Source organism: Panulirus ornatus, chromosome 41 (assembly GCF_036320965.1).
Source record: "Panulirus ornatus isolate Po-2019 chromosome 41, ASM3632096v1, whole genome shotgun sequence".
NCBI lineage: Eukaryota > Metazoa > Arthropoda > Malacostraca > Decapoda > Palinuridae > Panulirus > Panulirus ornatus.
The window spans coordinates 18,818,152-18,837,877 of record NC_092264.1 but is presented as its reverse complement, the minus strand read 5'-3'; the positions used below and the strand labels follow the sequence as shown (position 1 = coordinate 18,837,877).

Here is a 19,726-nt window from a genome sequence, read left to right as displayed (position 1 = left end):
TGTTTTTCTCCCCCAAGAACTTTTCCTAATGGCACAACTGTTTCTCTTTTTATTTCTCAGGGCTCAATGGGCTTCCCAGGTCCTCGAGGGGTCAAGGGTGACCAAGGCAACAGGGGCTTCCAGGGTGAGAAGGGCAACAAAGGAGATCGAGGACTTGACGGACCCAAAGGTGACATGGGTTTGAAGGGAGGACGTGGAGAGGTTGGCCCTGAGGGACAGATCGGCCTCGAAGGACCAGAGGGACCCAAGGTCAGACTCGAGGTGTTATTGTGCTATGTTGAATGTGTCAGGCAAACTGCGGAACCAAGAGGTAAACTTTGGTCAAAAGTTTGGATGTGTATCTTGTGTATACCTGATATGGATATACAACTGCATCTTATGTATACCTGGCATGGATATACAACTGCATCTTGTGTATACCTGATATGGATATACAACTGTATCTTATGTATACCTGGCATGGATATACAACTGTATCGTGTGTATACCTGATATGGATATACAACTGCATCTTGTGTATTCCTGGCATGGATATACAACTGCATCTTGTGTATACCTGGCATGGATATACAACTGTATCGTGTGTATACCTGGCATGGATATACAACTGTATCGTGTGTATACCTGGCATGGATATACAACTGTATCGTCTGTATACCTGACATGGATACCCAACCGAAGCCAACAAGATGTTGGCATCTCACATGAGGGTGTTGTCAGAAGCTTAAGCTGGTCAAGAAATAAATGTTAACCTTGGCCTGAGGTCACATGATCACACATGTGTTACACCTTTGCATGATACAAGGTCAAGGATCCTTCCATGTATATCCTGGATGGTTCGGTTAGATGTTAAAATAACACTTTACTTCCCGTTAATATGTGTTCCTCCCTTGTACTGGGATCACTGCTGATGTATTCCTCATAATGTCATCATTTCTACACTCATCATGTCATCAGTTATGTACTCGTCATGTCATCAGGTTCCACACCCATCATGTTACCAGGTTCCACATTCATCATGTCACATCATGCCACCACATTCCACACTCATCATTTCGCATCATGTAACAAGGTTTCACACTCATTATTTCATACTGTGTCACCTGGCTCTACACTCACCATGTCATCTGGCTCCACACTCACCATGTCACCTGGCTCCACACTCATCATGTCACCTGGCTCCACACTCATCATGTCACCAGGGTCTACACTAACCATGTCACCTGGCTCCACACTCACCATGTCACCTGGCTCCACACTCATCATGTCACCAGGGTCTACACTCACCCTCGCCAGGCTTACCGTCTCCATATTCTGCAGGGTTTCGAGGGTCCCCGGGGAGAGACAGGCCCACCGGGTTCATCAGGAGAGAAGGGGAAGCTGGGCGTCCCTGGGTTCCCAGGCTACCCGGGCCCTCCTGGAGACAAGGGAGACAAGGGCTCTCCAGGTCTCCAAGGTCGACCCGGAGACAAAGGCGAACGAGGCAATTCAGGTCTTCCAGGAGAACGAGGCGAACAAGGGCCAAGGGTATGTAGGTCTTCGGCAAAGCACTTGTCCTTCCTGTTCAGTGACCAGCAAACAGAAATCTTCTTGTGATAAACTGAGGTGTATCAGGTTATCTTCCACAATGACAAACATTTGGAAATATTACCTTACTTGACTGTGAAGAAAACGTTCATGCTATACTAAGTTTGCTCACCTGGCTTCTGGTATCTTCGTATGGCTGAACCTGGTTCTCCTGTACTTGATTTTGTTTACGAAGATCAAAAGCTAAAATGATATGTAAGAAACAACAAAAAAATAAAGATTGAGAGTCAGTATCCTTGACGAATACTTTTAAAGAAGTCAGAGGAGAAATAGTCGTGTTTATGTTGTCAAAATGTTCTCAATACTGCTATGTAAATAGTTATCTTTCCACATGCCACTGTGTTGTGACTCAGTTTCATATTCCTAAAGGTTCAGGAAAGTCTTCAACACCAACAAGAACGTTACAACTGTGATCTTCCTCTTCTGACTTTTGTTTTCATGAACTCTTGTCCTTCCTGTGGGATGCTGGGTCCCTTCTGAGTTGTGTGTCCCTTAAATCCATCGTCAAGGCTTCCACTGTCTCGTCTAAACTCACACAACCCGCAGGGCTTCCGTGGATCTCGAGGCCGAAGAGGAAAGACTGGACTTTCTGGCCCGAAGGGCGACACCGGTCAACCTGGACCCCCAGGTTCCTCCGGTGAGCAAGGACCTCAGGGGCCTGAAGGACCTACTGGCTTCGCTGGACCACCAGGTCCTCCTGGAGTGGATGGCAAGGACGGCATCGTAGGACCTCCCGGAGAGAGAGGCCCTCCAGTAAGTAGGAGAGTTCCTCCACCCAGCTATAACGGCAGTCCTTCAGACAAAGAAAAAAAAATATAAGTGCAGACTGATCATTCAGTCACTGTCATGTTAATAATCTGTCTGAATATTTCTTGCTAGTGATGATTTACCCAAATCTTTCTTTAATGATAATGTGTCTGAATCTTTCGTCATAATGTACCTGAATCTTTAGTCATAATGTGCCTGAATCTTTAGTCATAATGTGCCTGAATCTTTAGTCATAATGTGCCTGAATCTTTAGTCATAATGTGCCTGAATCTTTAGTCATAATGTGCCTGAATCTTTAGTCATAATGTGCCTGAATCTTTAGTCATAATTGACCTAAATTTTCCTCAGGGCGAGCAAGGGAATCAGGGTTCTAAAGGTCCTCCTGGTGTTGTGGGCCCCGTGGGTCCTGCCGGAGAGTCGGGAGCAGCAGGAGAACCGGGTCCCCCGGGGGCCCCTGGTGTTCCTGGCGAGGAAGGCAGACCGGGCGAGGCGGGCAAAGAAGGACCACCAGGAACGATGGGACGTCCAGGCAAGAACGGACCAGTCGGACCACCGGGCTTACCAGGCTTCCCCGGAGAGCGTGGTCTCTCGGGCATCCCCGTGAGTAGCGCCACCCGGTGTCGGGGACGAGATCCGGCCAATGTCATGTTACTACAGGCGTGACGTGTGGACGCAAGACCACAGCCATGGCGGGAAATCTAATCTTGAGGGACTGAAGACCGGGAAACGTTATGACGACATGAACAGGACGACTGAAGTTAGCAGTTTCACGAGAGCTGAATCCACTAGACTCATCCATCGACAGTCAGAGCAGCAGACAGTCTCCTGCTGAAGTATTGCTTCCTTTACGTCACGTCCAAAATTCGCCACAAAATGTTGATCTTACACCAAACTATTTCTTGATCGTGAACATTGACAGTTACAACCGTCTAGTTTGCTTTACACAGAGAGACACTCACATCTCACCAGACTGATAACCTGCCAGACACAGACAGACGTGTAGATGATGACACATGTATGACATGCAGACTCAGTCATACAGGTGTGGCAGGTAGACAGATGATTAGATACGTAATGAAATGGACAGATGAACGGTACATGGGTGAAAAATAGGATTTCTGAAAAGGGCAAATAGATACAAAATATAGACAACAAGATTGATTGACTGATGACGACAGAAAAGATAGAAAGATATCAAAGATAGACAGTTAACTCGGGTGGATTGATGGTTTAGAACTGTGATGTATTTCCTGATATACTGTGTTATTCCTGTAGGGTCTCGAGTGTGACCTCTGACCTGCATATTTCAGGGAGCCGCCGGTCTCAAGGGCGAGAGTGGTCCTCCGGGACCCGCTGGCGCCCCGGGAGACAAGGGGGCCATGGGGACCGCTGGAGAAGCTGGGCCCCAAGGACCCACTGGCAAGGTGGGCCCCCCTGGTCCGCGAGGATCCTCGGGAGCCAAAGGAGAGAGGGTAAGTCCTGCACAGCCTCACCGTTACGCTAACACGAGTCATGACCGTCATGATCCATACTGCATGAGCCATTATCACAAGATAACCCGGATCTTGTGCCTGTGACATCAGTGGGTACAACGCTGGACGCTCCTGGTCGTGACTCGTCTAATTACATGTAACAGTTATGATGTATTAACGTAACGCAACATAAGGTTTGTTACAGGTAGTTACCATTATGTTAAGGTGTAGTGACAGTGTTACCCAGCCAGTTACAGGAAGAATACAATGTGATTTACGATCTTTTGTAACGTTTTGTATTGCTAGGTGGAGTTATTCTTGTGATGAACCAACACCATGAACATAGACTATTATCTATACATATCCTCATAAAGATACTTCTGGACTGATTATATCCTCATATACTTTTGGTATAATACTATACTGCCAGGAATAGATCTATCTTCACTGGACAAACATACCAAGTCTGACGTAACTCAGTATTGTGGCTTAAGGATTAAATTTTTTTTTTTTTTTTTTTTTGTCGCTGGTATTAAAATAGTAAGATTACATACGACAGTTACCAGAGCCTGTATAACAGAGAAACGATTTTATAGCCTATTGCTCTCACATAGCGCACTGAGGTATGTTGTTGATATCATGAAATTGATTACAACGTACATTGTTAACACTCCCTCACATTAAGTTCTGGCGTCATCATATGTATCAATTTTAGCCGCAAAAAACGGCGAGTGTACTGTCCACTCAGACCCTTCCCTGTGGACGGTGGCGCCCAGCGGGACGATGAGTGCATGACGGGTCCAGGGGACTGGGCCACAGTCATGGAATTACATAACAAATTATATCACAACTGAATTACTTACAGTACGTAAGATTAAGATAATTTCCGAGCATCTGCAGCAATGTTAGGATAATACCCGAGTCTCTGGGTCAAATTGAGGTACCTCTCATACACCGAGAGAACAAACTTAGGAGACATCCCCGGTATCTGGGGACATCCCCGGTATCTGGGGACATCCCGGTATCTGGGGACATCACCGGTATCTGGGGACATCCCCGGTATCTGGGGACATCCCCGGTATCTGGGGACAAAGTTAGATTGCCTTTTCGATTTATCTGGGGTGAATTCAGAGCAGCTTTCCAGAGTGCTGGGTAGGTAGAACATCGCTATGGATGGAACAGTTTGGTAACGTCGATGTTTCCTGTTTGCCCCACAGGGTGATCAAGGAGTACCTGGTCCCACCGGACGAGACGGTCTTCTGGGTCCGCGCGGTAAGTACACAACAGCCAACCTAGTCCACCCCTCCTGCCACTCACTAACTCCTGCCAAACATTCACGTCCTTCAGTCGGCCGACTTACTCAGTCAGTCAGTCGAGCTGCCCAGCTTATCAGCCAGGCGTCTATACATTCAATTCTTTCCGTGAAAAACAAAATGCCGCTGAGTCTAATCTACCGCAAGGAGTCCTCTCTCTCTCTCTCTCTCTCTCTCTCTCTCTCTCTCTCTATATATATATATATATATATATATATATATACATATGTATATCTTTACAGCTATTCCTAATCTATCTTGAGGCAGAACCCTCTGTTATATAACGTAGTAGTATCAGATCCTCGACTGTGGTGTGGCGGAACCAAAAGTTTAATCATATGATTGTTGGACGAAATTGACTTCCATATTAATCACAGCAGGAGGACCCTCTCTGTCCTCCTCCTACAGAAGCACTGGGAGTAGCGATCCTCCTGTGAAACAAAGTGCAGCTAAATCCCCTGGCTTACAAAGCAGTGGTTCTGAAGTCTTGCTATACGTCATAATGACATTAGAACCTCAGTTTGTAGTGTCTAAGTAATAGGGTTCTTATTATAACAAATGGACGTCTTAGGTGCTGGTGAGTGATGTGTGTTACATCAGTGAATGATGTACGTGATGTTCATGGATGTTCATGTATGAGATGCTTGTGATGTGTACTCTAGTTGTTGGATCTGAGACATTTCTGGAGACTGACGAACACTTCTTGTGTGTGTGTACAGGTCTGCCTGGACCCCCGGGCCCCGTGGGTGAACCAGGAGAGGATGGCGACAAGGGTGAAGGTGGACCACCAGGCGAGAAGGGCTTTAAAGGCGGCAAGGGCAACCAGGTACAGTTGATATGGTTTTGTCAAGTGCTGATGGTGTTGCAGCCAAATATCAACACCAGAATAACACAAAAAAATGAACTATAAAGTTTCCTGTGCCTGTCGTGCTGAGCAGTCAATAAGAATAGTAGGAGCAGTCAACAGTGAGCAATAGCAGTCAGTCATCAGTCATTAATAATAGTAGGAGCAGTCAGTCAACAGTGAGCAATAGCAGTCAGTCATCAGTCACCAGCAACGCCTGATATATATATCATCATACAGTTTGCCTTTGGTCAGTTGGATGTGTGTCGTGAAACCTGGTACGGTGTCGACCATGTGACTTTATGTGACAATGAGTATTGATCTTCAGGGTCCCCCGGGCACAGCAGGGCCTCAGGGTCTGCGAGGAGCCCCAGGGTCTATTGGCGCCCCGGGAGAGCGTGGTCCTCCAGGACGGATGGGTCGGACTGGCAGGAAAGGTGAGGATGGACCCCAGGGTCTACCAGGACCAGCCGGACCCCCAGGGGTACAAGGAATGCCAGGGAACTCCGGACCGAAGGGTGAAAAAGGTGACATTGGAAGGCGAGGTCTGCCCGGTCCACTGGGCCCTACTGGGGAACCGGGACAGACGGGCAGCAAAGGAGCGAATGGACTACCGGGACCCAATGGACCTGACGGCCTTCAGGGCGAGAAGGGAGAACCTGGCCAACAAGGGCTTCCTGGTCCACCTGGCAAGGATGGAGAACACGTGAGTAACGAGTGGGCTACTGCCTTATATTCCCTGTACTGGTGAAGTCTCCCATCTTCTGTTTCTAATGTTGAAGTCTCCCATCTTCTGTTTGTACTGTTGAAGTCTCCCATCTTCTGTTTCTAATGTTGAAGTCTCCCATCTTCTGTTTTTACTGTTGAAGTCTCCCATCTTCTGTTTGTACTGTTAAAGTCTCCCATCTTCCGTTTGTACTGTTGAAGTCTCCCATCTTTTGAAGTGATTCTTTCATCACCTGACGTCATCATATAGGGACAGAGAAGGTGTTACGTCACCTCGACTATTAGCTTGTCAAAATGATGAACAATAATTACAGTAACTTGTCTCAACACATTTGTGATGTGATCCACATTAACCATTTGACACGTCTTTGATTCTCTCTCTCTGTATCTCTCTCTCTCTCTCAGGGAAAGATGGGCCCTCCTGGACCTAAGGGAGAAGAGGGGAAACCTGGACCTCAGGGTTCCCCAGGGATCCGAGGCCCCATTGGTCCACCTGGGCCCAAGGGAAATGCTGGACCACCTGGCTTCCCGGGGCCACAGGGAGAACCTGGTAAACAAGGAATCAAGGGCTCCCCTGGGAAGGACGGCGAGGATGGAAAGCAAGGAGACACTGGTCCTCCTGGTGACCAGGGTCCTCCTGGCCAGATGGGTCTTCCTGGAGCGAGTGGCAAACCTGTGAGTCATAATTAACCAGTAACTCGCGTGACTGTAGATAGTAGTTAGTTACCTGTGCTTTCTCAGTGTAGTATATGTGTCGGTATTATTGTTTCCTTTGATATAAATGGTTCAGTAGAGACTCTTGATGTGCGAGTGAGGGAAAACGTCCCAGGAAGTAAGCCTCATCCACTTATCTCAGGGTCCTGAAGGTCCTGCTGGGGAACAAGGGTCGACGGGCCCGCCTGGCGAGAAGGGTGATCGAGGCTTGACCGGTCCGACTGGTGCCATTGGTCCCACAGGATCTCAAGGTTTACCCGGACCTCAAGGACTGCCTGGTCTCCGGGGATCACCTGGTCCTGCCGTGAGTATCCTTTCGTCTCTCAAGGACGGCCGAGTGTTTGGTTAGGAATGTAAGTATATCTTGGTCATGATATTCTGAAATAATGCATGAAGAGATGTTATGGATATAAAAATGATCCTTTTATTGCTTATTGCGAGAGATGAATATACGAATTTATCATTCATAATGATGTCGTTGGTCGTGACAACGGTGAGGGTCGTACGTGCAGTGCTCAGGCGTCAGCAGGTGTGTGAGATGCTAACTGAGGGAAGTCTGACCGCTGAGATTTATTCCTCAGGGCGACGTTGGCGTACCTGGCAAGGAGGGCAGCCCCGGCCAACCTGGACTTCCTGGAAGCTCTGGACAAAAGGGTCAGAAAGGCAGACGAGGACGAAGAGGACCTAAAGGACATCGTGGAGAAATCGGTATTGCTGGATCTAAGGGCGAGACTGGAGAGAAGGGAGAACCCGGAATGAAGGGTCCTCAAGGACCTCTTGGCGTTAAGGGAGAACCTGTATGTATCACTACCATACAGACAGACACACAAATGTTGATATATACAAACCTGTATGTTCACCCACTGCAAGAGGCAGATAGCCAGTCGAGAGCATTGAATAATTGAGACAAAACTTGAGCATACCAACTGTGTGAATATTGATCATTTCATACAATATTATAACCGTATCTTGCGTGTGACTCTAGCCATGTCAACATGACAAACAGATCTTAATGGTTTACATCTTCACGTTTGTCTTCACGTTCAACAGGGACCTTTAGGTCTTCTGGGAACAAAGGGAGGAGACGGTCCCCAGGGTCTGCCTGGGTTACTGGGTCCTCCCGGCCCGAAGGGTGTTCCCGGTTCTACAGGGCCAAAGGGAGAGACTGGTCCATCAGGTCCCCCAGGTCCTCCCGGTCCACCAGGAGAACTCCCTCTGTTGCCTCCGGAACTTCTCTTCCAGCGTGACGCCCCGTACGATCCCGCCTCCGATGACTCGGACCGCTTCAAGAGAGATGCCAAGTAGGTGCTGCTGACGGTGTTGTAGCCTGTGGTGCGATGGGGACACTCGTAGCAGGAGGGTTGTAGTAAGGCTCAAGGATATTTGCTCTTGTCACACAGGTGGGACTTCGTCATCACTGGACAGCGGGAAGTTGAATACGTTTCTACAAAACTCCTCAGTGCCTTTATTTAGGAGTTAATCTAGTAACTGGTAGTGTTCGAATGCTTAGGACTGGGAGAGTAAAAAGAATTTACATTTCAAGAGGAGTTAGAACTTGAAAACAGATACACAAATCGAGTTCAGATTATGCATAATGTAAATACTATTATTTCATTCACCTAAAGTGGCGGAATGGAAGATAGAATCCGTCTATTGAATGTATCAAGTGATTAGCCACAGGGTGCAGGTCTTGTGTAGTTTATCAGGGTAAACCATAGGGTGCAGGTCTTGTGTAGTTTATCAGGGTAAACCATAGGGTGCAGGTCTTGTGTAGTTTATCAGGGTAAACCATAGGGTGCAGGTCTTGTGTACAGGGTTTTATAAAGTGAGCTGGAGTGACTGTACTGACTAGAGGGTTTTACAGGGTGAACGACGACTGTAGGATAGGCGAAGTGTGTGACACCCCCTCTAAGTCTGAAACCTCCTTTACTCCCGGGAGAGGCCGAATGAATAGGCGTCGGAGACCCAACTCTACCCCGGTGGATAGGTGAGTGCTGCGGGTCCCAGCGGCCACCAGGTCTCGCCTCCACAAAGAAGACACAGTTGGCCCCCCTGGCACCGCTTTATTGCCTGTAGTTCTCCTTGAGCGTCACCAAACAGCTCACACTGGCTGAGCGACCCTTCCAGTGGGCGGTGACCATAGGACTGAACGTCAGCTTGGCTAATGGTCGTCTGAGGCTCATGCTACAGATGGCTAGCCTTTCCAACCCCTATCCCCCACGCCCCACGCCCGCCCGCCCGCCACGCACCACCTCAGCTGCAAATTAAGCTTTACATCAGATGTCGTGCTTTCACTCCCTTGCTCTGAGACCTTGTTCCCTAAACACCTCTTCCTGTGGAATAAATGCTATGGCCGCCCATCCCTGGCATAAACCGTGGCACAAGTGGAGTGACCCACGACTGTGCCACACACTGGTCAAGTACTGCCCCACCCCCACCAGGCACTAACGCCACCCTGCCCCAGGGTCACTTGTATATCCTCCATCACACCTGGCCCGTCTTACCCTCGTCTTGCCAGATCCCACATCCGACCTTACCTGAGCTACATGACTCCCATAAAAGACCATTCCCAATCATTAACCTCCCAGAATGGCCCTGCCTTCGTTAAATGAAATCCTTTTTAATGTTCCTACCTTATAGAAAGGACAAACGGAATGCGGCAATGGTTGTGCCCAAGGGACATACCGCCAACAGTCATGATCATCAGGTACTGGAATCACTGTCGACCCAGTCTGAAGCACATGACTCATGACAGCAGGCACGTAAAGTAAGGTCACGACCTATGGCCAATGATACCAGGTAAACGACCATGGTTGTGTTAAACTGTGATCACAGACGACCTCAGTCGACCCAGTTAACGGTACAATCTATACCAAAGGACGAAAGATTGAAAAATCTTAGCCAAACGGACCCCATAAACGGCCCTTTTTCTGCCTAACGAACCCTTATAAACGACCTTGCTTGTGTTTATGTGTAAACGACTTTTCATCGAGACTGCAGTCATAGACTGTCAGCTGTGAGGGACACTTGGGTCTTCTGTCCACCTGTCATTAACCAGGAAGCGCTCTCCCACGATTTTTCAGCTCTGTCTGCGTCTGTGTTTGTCAACAGTCTAGGGAAGTTTTCACAGTTAGATCATGATTTGAAAGTGTACGAGAGGCTAAAGATGAGGCAAAACAGTTGCAGCAAGTATCGAAAATGAGTAGCTGGTGCCTGCTTCCCTGGTTTAAGAGACAGGAGACGGAAGACAGAAATTAAGATTATATAAGTAGTGAACTCTCAATATTGATTACGTTTTTGAGTTAAGTCTTGCATAGATCAGTAGTGTTCATGTAAGCGCGAGGAAAGACATGTTGCAGAAGAAGCATTATAAGATTGAGCATAGGTTTCCTATGTAGACTACGACATATCCATTATCTCAGTGATAACCCAGTGTCTGTAGGCTTCTTCATTATTGCCTTTAATACTCTTTCGTATACCTGCTTCAGGAACACATAGTTGCTGGTGTGTATACCACTATGATCGCTCAGGTACCCCTCAACCCCCACCATTCTTTTTTTTTTTTATCTTTCTGTTGACTTATGTCCCCAAGTCGATGAAGGTTAATGTCAAGTACACAAAGCGAGTAGTTGTGATCTGATGGGTGACTCTTGCAGAGGGAACAAGCGCCGCAGAGAGCGACCACGTCCTAACAAACCCCGACAATCTGATGGTCGAACGTTCAGGTTAGTATGCGGGGACCAGCCCCCATGGTGGCTACCCCCACCGACACATTTTCGTCTACTTTCTGTCTACATTTACCAAAGCTTGATAGAAAACTGAGTTATCTTCACAACAGTTGTTGAGGCGGATCTGTATGATGACTTCAGTAGGAAGGTAGCGCCTGATGTGGAGTGAGTGTGGCAGTGTAGCAGCAACAAGTAACTGCCTGCATGAAGGCATTGCATGAGTCAGGTCCCGGGGTTCGATCCCCGGTAATGCACTTCCTCACTCGATATCATGCGTACCTTCCATATATAAACATCTGCTACGGGAGAGGTGATCAACCATATAACACACACACACACACACACACACACACACATAAAAAAAAGAAAAATACAAGCAGATCCAATGTCATATCAAACCTCTAGCAGAAAGACTCGAACCGCTGCGCTGAGAGCAGCAGTGAAGAGCATATTAAGCTGCCGGGTCACTGAAGGTATTGGTCTGTTCGACCAGATACTCCATCATGGTCGAGTAGACCAGTTCTTTCTGCCTCTTGGTAGCTTAGTATACTCTTCCTTCTCCCACATTCCAGTCAGTGGTTTGAGTGGCGTTTTAGTATATATATATATATATATATATATATATATATATATATATATATATATATTAATTGCGCCAGGTGAGGGTATTCCCTCAAAGGCCCAGTCCTCTGTCCTTAACGCTACCTCGCTAATGCGGGAAATGGCGAATAGTTTGAAAGAAAGAAAGAATATATATATATATATATATATATATATATATATATATATATATATATATATATGTTTTTCTAAGTTTTTTAATTAGCTTATACTCCGTTTGCAAATATGATGTACGATTGTAGGCACATAGCATAATTCTAATGACATCTAAATTCCCACAGTTTTATGTTATATTTTTCATGTCTATAAATTGAAGCAGGTCATCAAAGTCTGAAACCTGGTTGTACCCGTGACCTGCCTTCCACCCCCATACAGTCATATAGCTTGCCTCCACCGATGACATCATGCACCTCCACATTGCACTTGTCTCACAATCATTCTCGAACAGCCATTCAGACTGAAGGATTATGATAGATCAGGCGCGTCATGCACCAAACGTTTCAGTTCAGCTTGACCCTGAGTGACGTGCCATGACAACAGTAAGACCCTGGGACCATGTATGTGTAAACGAAGCAAATTTTGTCGACATTACGACAATCAGTAGTTCAGACAGACGTGAGAGTGTGACTGGTGCATGTCTGGGGAGCATGGTTTCAAATGGACATATGTCTGTCTGGTGGGCTGAAGTTTATGACTAAGCAAGGAATGCGGTTGTTTAGTGCTTGTCGGGTAGTTTCCATGCGTATGTGTTTCGTTCATGTTGTGTTTGTTGGATGTGTGAGTCTGAAGTGTGAGGCAGGGGTGTTTTTGGTGAGGGGAAGTGAATGTCATGTGTTAATCTTATGTTCTTACGTGATGCCTTGAAGATCAGGTGTTTTGTTCATCATGATTGTTCGTACGAGGTAGATGTAGGTTGGACTTGTGTCTGTCTGGGGGTTGAGAGGATGATGGAGGACTGTGGAGATGCGGTCATTATGTTGTGGGTAAGCCATCGTTGCAGTGTCTCATGAAGTGCTGGATGTTTGTTGTTGCTACTGTGTTGTCATGGTGTTGTGACATGACCATGAGATCATCTGTGCATGAGAGGACCGTCATGTGGTATGCTGTAGGTCATGGTAGGTCATGTAAGAAGAAACTGAGGTGCCATGCTGTCACGTCTGGGGTGGTTCTCGCTGCACATTCTTACTCAACAATCCAGTCCAAAACAATCCAGATCATCAGCTTTTTTCAGCCTAAGCACCAAACTTCACTCACTTGCCCTACGCTTACAATCTTGGTTCACTTTCCATCTTCTGTAGATATTGCTCCCGGGAGCTGGCTGATTGTGTGGCTTCGCAGGTAACTGCACCGCGTAATACTCGATCCATTTGTGTGTCACATGATCAACTGTGTGGCCAGTGGCAACTCAAGGGTTGGTTGTTGTGACGTTTGTTTCTTTCCCAACATCGTCAAACTTAGGAATTTTTTCATCAGTTCACTTCTTTCCTGTCAACTTCGCTCCAGCGGATTTTAAAGGGCAGTTTTTGCACTCCCACCAAATTTCAAAACTTTATGTTTTTCATCTCTTCTCCTTGCTTCCCTCCTTTTACTACTTAACCTTGTTCATATCTCTGTCCGTGGCGAGAGTCTCCAGGATCTGAGTCATATGAAACCCTAGTATGGACTGAGATCATCTCGCCCTCACTGCCACGACCAGACACTCCCGTACAGACGACTACCTCACGCTCCTCCCGAGCCACTGACCTCAGTTCAAACCGCCAGGATCCATCGTCGTATGTTTACATTGCCCTCCACTGCCCTTGACTATCATCATTGCCACATGTACAGGTACCAGGCCTACATACACCAGTGACATCTAATGCTACTTGTCTGTTGACATTAGTGATTTCACGTTTATGAGTTCGAATCCCACACATCCACAACATCCTATGTTCTCTTGTAATCGACATCAGCGGCTTCAGAGTAGAAGCATGAAGTGTCCATCCATCACTGCCATTCCATGTTATGTTCTTGTCGACCTCACAAAGACCCCGTACATCACTAACCTTCATCATGTCACTTTATGTCTCTAATCATGAACGTCCACATGACACATCTAGGCCCAGCATCAAGCGTCAGAAGGGCGAGGGAATGAACGACTTCGACGTGAAGCTGATGGACATGTACACCAACATCTACACCATGAGGCAGGACCTGGAGCGCATGAAGAAACCCATCGGTACCAAGGAGAACCCAGCCAGGACCTGCAGGGACCTCTACTACGGCCACCCCAAGTTTAAAGGTTCGTAAGTTCCTGGGGAGGATGTAGGGATGACAGGGGAAAGTGCACTGTGATTAGGAGGAGGATCAGGACCACGGGAAGGATGACTGGAAGAGAAAAACAAAATTTTGATTGGTCGAGGGAGGGAAAGGTGATAATAAGGAAGGCGAGGAAGTTATAAGACTAAAAACAAGTGAAATGAAACGGTAAAGAGAGAGTGAGATCAGGGAATAGAGATCATAAAATGTATGTGTGGAGGTAGACTCACCTGTCTGATACGACGTGAGCCTGACAATACTGGGACTGACGTCTGGTCCAGGATCATTATAAGGACAAAGCAACAGCCAATAGTTGTCATAGACCCTTAACCAGACACGAGGACACACTGGCCTGCAGATGGGAAAGCTGGGACAGAGGATCTGTGTCATATAAAGTAGGAATAACTGATAACAACATACCAAACACGTGATATTCATATCATCCTCACTCAAGCAAAGTTCCAGTGACATGATGTTACTGCTGTGTCTTGTCTTTTGATCATGACGTAAGGCGTTGTTAAGTATACCAACAGAATTACTAGCTATAAGACGATCCATTAACGGCCACGTGTGGGAAGTAATTGGTGAGCTTAATATAGATACTAATGATCAGATAAGTTGAACACTGAGCTGGATTATTGCTAAATTTCCTGTGTCTTCCGTCATCCTCCTCAGAAATGTTTCTTAATCAGGCCACTGGCCAGCTGCTGTCACTGCCTTCCTGAGGCTACACTTCTCACCACCATCAACACTACACTTCCCACCACTCTGACCCCTACCAACAATGCCACCATTTTCCGGTTTAGTTCCCACTTCTCCATCTCTTCCACAGTTTGTCTTCTTTGTTACTGATCATCTATCTTACTGTCACACTTCCATCCGTCATCTCTCACCACTCTCCCACCTCTGCCACACTCCCTTTCCCCTACCGCAACCACACCAGCTCTACCTACTCTCTCTATCACCCATTCTCCCACCAGCAGCCACTAACCTTCTTCCCTTGCTGCAACAGACGGCTGGTACTGGATCGACCCCAACCTGGGCATGCCAGACGACGCTGTGTACGTCTTCTGCAACATGACGGTGTCCGGTGAGACCTGCGTCTTCCCCGACGTTCACGCCTCCAAGATCATCAACATTCCCTGGAGGAGAACTGGCAGGGAGGACGCTTGGTTCTCTCACCTCAGGGGCGGATTTAAGGTAAGGAGAGAGTGAAAAGGCAAGGACGTGGCGTAGCGAGGGAAAACAGTGTCTCAAAGAGGAATTTCATTAGGACCAAGAGCAAGGTCAAGTCAGGGATTGAAAAGAAGGACGTAGTTTAGAGACAAGAAATTTCCCTAACGATTTAAGATGAGGAATAATACAGACGTGAGATGAATGAGTTAGAATGGAAGGTGGATATTCTCCTGGGAAGACCCGTCGCTACACGGAACAGTTTTAGCTCAAAGGCTTTCTGGGATTTAAGTGATTTTAGGCAAAGGTTTTAAGGCATTTATCAGTGAGTGTCTGTGAGTCCGTCACAATATGTCTGATCTATGTCACTGCTTTTTATTAGACTTACAGAAATCCTGGGAATTTAGTAGAGGTCATGTGAGTTGTATATCTGGGTTCATGAGAAAGATGAGAGGGTCATACTCGAACTTTTTATATAGTTGACTGTCTCAGGTTGGGTCTGTGTGTAGGTGTTGTGGGCGTCTCGTGTCCAGCGTGAGGAGTGTGGTGGTGTCGTTTGCAAGACAAATGTTGCTTTTCATTGGGCACGGAGGCCTTTGTCTGTGTATTTGTGCTGCAATTTGATGACCTTTCTTGGTGTTCGCTTCATCGAAAACATTTGGACTATTTTTCCTCTTTTTTCTTTTCTTCTGTTTCTTTAATTCTCTTGACTTTTCATTTAACGCCTGGCTTGGGCTTTCGTCTGTGAATGGCGTCTTCGACTTAAGAATGGGACATATCAAATAAAGTTTGGTTCACTTACCTCAGACGGGATCGATGTTATCCATCTTCTTCATTTTTCAAATAAAGATAATACTGTTTCTCTGGTATGTTTACCTGGGTTATTCTTCAGATACAAGATGCGGACTTCGCTGGTCATGTGGTGTCATCTGATCTCTTCTCGGCTTCTACTGTGGTCTCTCCAGGTAGTATTCAGCAGACCTATAGTGAGATGTTCTGTGTCTCTGGTCCCAGGTTCTCCGTACTAGAGTGTTTACCTTTGTAAAAAGCATTTTTGTAGAACCTAGGAAGACTCTATTGGATACAGGACTGAATCTTAGAGGTCTGTAGGACTCTGTATCCTAAAGGTCTATAGGACTCTGATTCCCAGAGATGGATGAGAGCGTGACCCTTTCCTTCCCTTCCTCCCTCCAACAATGTTGTTCATGTCGCCGCAGATCACATATGAGACGACGGGCGTGGTTCAGATGACGTTCCTGCGGCTCCTCTCCTCCTACGCCTACCAGAACTTCACGTATACCTGCGTCCAGTCCAAGGCTTGGTTTGACGAAGACAACCTCAACCACAACCTAGCCATCATGCTCATGGGGCAGGACGAACAGATATTTTCCATCGATACAATCAAACCGAACGTTCTCACCGACGGATGCGCTGTAAGTCTGCCGCATGTGGTGCATCGTCCTTCATGTTATATACCTTTTTGTATGACAACTTGAGATACAATGCTTCATAGATGATTCTGAGTCGTTTATAAAGACTTTCTTGTGTACGTAGTTTGGCCAACGACCGTCAACCGAATGAGTTTTTGACGAATTCATCCAAAGTTTTGTGAGATTTGAATCTTAAATGAGACATTCTCTCCACAGACGAAAAGTGGTCTACCAGGGAGTGCGCGGACGGTATTTGAAGTTCGGACGGAGAACCTGGCCCATCTACCCCTCGTCGACTTCCACCCAACAGACTACGGCCTCCCCAACCAAGCGTTCGGCTTCGAGGCCGGCCCTGTCTGCTTCAAGTAGTGTGACTGAACAGCAACTGTTGTACTCGACGGCACTGATGTCTTCCTCCCTCGCAGCCGTGGTTCCCACCTGGGCCTCTTTCTTTGCCTGGTTCCTTCTCTCCATCCAGGGCTTTCCATCGAAGCTGTGGAGACACGAGAGCGACCTGGGCAGTGGTGGAGGCTTGCCGTGGTGGCTTAAGACCTGTGAGAGAGATCATCAAAGTGCTGCTGGAGGACGTATCACACCTTGGCTACCACGTTTATGGACCTACACCCGACTACGAAGGATTGATCGTATGTTGACGACCCCAGCGATGCCCGACCACTCTACGGACCCCGAGTCTGCGTACTCCTCACGTGACAACATGGTGTTGACGACCGACCTTCCACGGACAAACAGTAGTGAAATCTCGTGTTTTGTTGATGTAGCTAGCAGCATCTGTGAAAATACTCATCCCGAAGTGCGTGACTTGGGGATGGGATGGACCTACAAGCATAGCCCGAGAGGCGTTGCCAGGACAAAGAGACGCGATGATGGTGTATCTAAAGATTGTACAAAGTGTATACAGTTGGGGTTTTTGTGCTTAATTATTGTAAGCAACACTAGTGTCAAACGAGTCACTGCCAGTTTCTCTCTCCTATATTTTCACCCGCTACTCTACTTTCTGTTCTCTAGGGGCGATTTAAGATATTGCTTATATGTTAAGTATAGTTTTTTTTACAATTTGTATAAAGTCCTAACTAAATGTTGGAAATGTCCAATTATGTTTTTATTATTAGACAAGAATGGATCTATTCTTGAATAATACTTAGAGTCTTTCATTTATCCCTGTAATCAGTGGAGGATGTAGTGAGTGGAACATTGTACCTCACTCACACTAAAGAGGCAGAAAAACTGTGGACTGACACAGACAACATCACAGGTTACCAAGTGAATACAAAGGTCTCTTGAGTAAGATGATGTTCATGTTGGTACAGTGAGAACATTTAATTCTTCTAGATATTAAAAACAATTCAAACAATAGAAAAATGGCAATTTTAAAAGATTCATATATATATATATATATATATATATATATATATATATATATATATATATATATATATATATATATATATATATATATATGTATATATATATATATATATATATATATATATATATATGGAAGCGGAAGTGGATCAGAGGGGGGGGGGGGGGGCGAAAATTTTGGGAGCCTTGAAAAGTGTGTGGAAGTCGAGAACATTATCTCGGAAAGCAAAAATGGGTATGTTTGAGGGAATAGTGGTTCCAACAATGTTGTATGGTTGCGAGGCGTGGGCTATGGATAGAGATGTGCGCAGGAGGATGGATGTGCTGGAAATGAGATGTTTGAGGACAATGTGTGGTGTGAGGTGGTTTGATCGAGTAAGTAACGTAAGGGTAAGAGAGATGTGTGGAAGTAAAAAGAGCGTGGTTGAGAGAGCAGAAGAGGGTGTTTTGAAATGGTTTGGGCACATGGAGAGAATGAGTGAGGAGAGATTGACCAAGAGGATATATGTGTCGGAGGTGGAGGGAACGAGGAGAAGAGGGAGACCAAATTGGAGGTGGAAAGATGGAGTGAAAAAGATTTTGTGTGATCGGGGCCTGAACATGCAGGAGGGTGAAAGGAGGGCAAGAAATAGAGTGAATTGGAGTCATGTGGTATACAGGGGTTGACGTGCTGTCAGTGGATTGAAGCAAGGCATGTGGAGCGTCTGGGGTAAACCATGGAAAGCTGTGTAGGTATGTATATTTGCGTGTGTGGACGTGTGTATGTGCATGTGTATGGGGGGGGGGGGGCATTTCTTTCGTCTGTTTCCTTGCGCTACCTCGCAAACGCGGGAGACAGCGACAAAGTATAAAAAAAAAAAAAAAAAAAAAAAAAAAAATATATATATATATATATATATATATATATATATATATATATATATATATATATATATATATATATATATATATATATATATATATATATATATATATATGCAAAACTGTAAAGGTAATAATACAAAGCAAAACAACTTTTACATGACAGTTAGCATCATATTAATGACTATCATTACTGTTCTGTTTTTACTGTTATTATTGTTCAAATGTTCGTGTTCTTCCTTTGTACAGTTATGGTTGTTGTATAGTTCCGCTGGTGTTTGTACAGTTATGGTTGTTGTATAGTTCCGCTGGTGTTTGTACAGTTATGGTTGTTGTATAGTTCCGCTGGTGTTTTTGTTATTTCTTATCCTGTGTATTTTCGAGCTGTTGTTGTTGTTGTTGTTGTTCAGCAGAGGGACTATTGCTGCTCTCATTCAACAGAGCCGTTGTTGTTGTTCTTGTTCATCATAGTTATAACTGTTGCTTAACTCTGGCTATATAACCATCTACATACAACCTACACATCTCTCATGCTTCCTTCATAATGATCGTCCAGTCTTCTGTCCTCAGTACCTTACCCCAGTGCAACCATCCATCAACACACGTATTTTTCCTCCTGCTTGTAAAATTGTAGCTAAATAGAAGCATATCAGATCAGCGTCCTCAAGAGGGCAACGTATGGTCGTATTTGCTATAACATGTGAGGTACGTACGTTTGTGAGCGTGGAGGCCACAGCTAAGCCAAGGGTTCGCCTCATTCACTAGGGCACCATGGAGCACCTCACTGAGTTGTGAATCATTGAGTGTC

General features: G+C 46.0%; 1 protein-coding gene across 8 annotated transcripts in view; it reads left to right on the top strand.

Moving 5' to 3' along the window:
- LOC139761739 (uncharacterized) overlaps positions 1-17,832 on the top strand; it is a 67,941-nt gene extending 50,109 nt beyond the window's left edge. For 2 of the 8 annotated variants that reach the window (XM_071686144.1, XM_071686145.1), the window contains exons 12-29: positions 61-249; positions 1,321-1,527; positions 2,134-2,340; positions 2,704-2,955; positions 3,666-3,827; positions 5,045-5,099; positions 5,860-5,966; positions 6,313-6,690; positions 7,116-7,385; positions 7,567-7,728; positions 8,006-8,221; positions 8,475-8,725; positions 9,289-9,411; positions 11,081-11,149; positions 13,873-14,054; positions 15,084-15,271; positions 16,462-16,677; positions 16,891-17,832. In XM_071686144.1, the coding sequence (XP_071542245.1) occupies positions 61-249; positions 1,321-1,527; positions 2,134-2,340; positions 2,704-2,955; positions 3,666-3,827; positions 5,045-5,099; positions 5,860-5,966; positions 6,313-6,690; positions 7,116-7,385; positions 7,567-7,728; positions 8,006-8,221; positions 8,475-8,725; positions 9,289-9,411; positions 11,081-11,149; positions 13,873-14,054; positions 15,084-15,271; positions 16,462-16,677; positions 16,891-17,043 (3,387 nt within the window). In that variant the 3' untranslated portion in view covers positions 17,044-17,832. The remainder of the gene's footprint in view (positions 1-60; positions 250-1,320; positions 1,528-2,133; positions 2,341-2,703; positions 2,956-3,665; positions 3,828-5,044; positions 5,100-5,859; positions 5,967-6,312; positions 6,691-7,115; positions 7,386-7,566; positions 7,729-8,005; positions 8,222-8,474; positions 8,726-9,288; positions 9,412-11,080; positions 11,150-13,872; positions 14,055-15,083; positions 15,272-16,461; positions 16,678-16,890) is intronic. The other 6 variants (XM_071686148.1, XM_071686146.1, XM_071686147.1 and 3 more) reach the window with 3 other exon arrangements.
- The last annotated feature ends 1,894 nt before the right edge of the window (positions 17,833-19,726 follow it).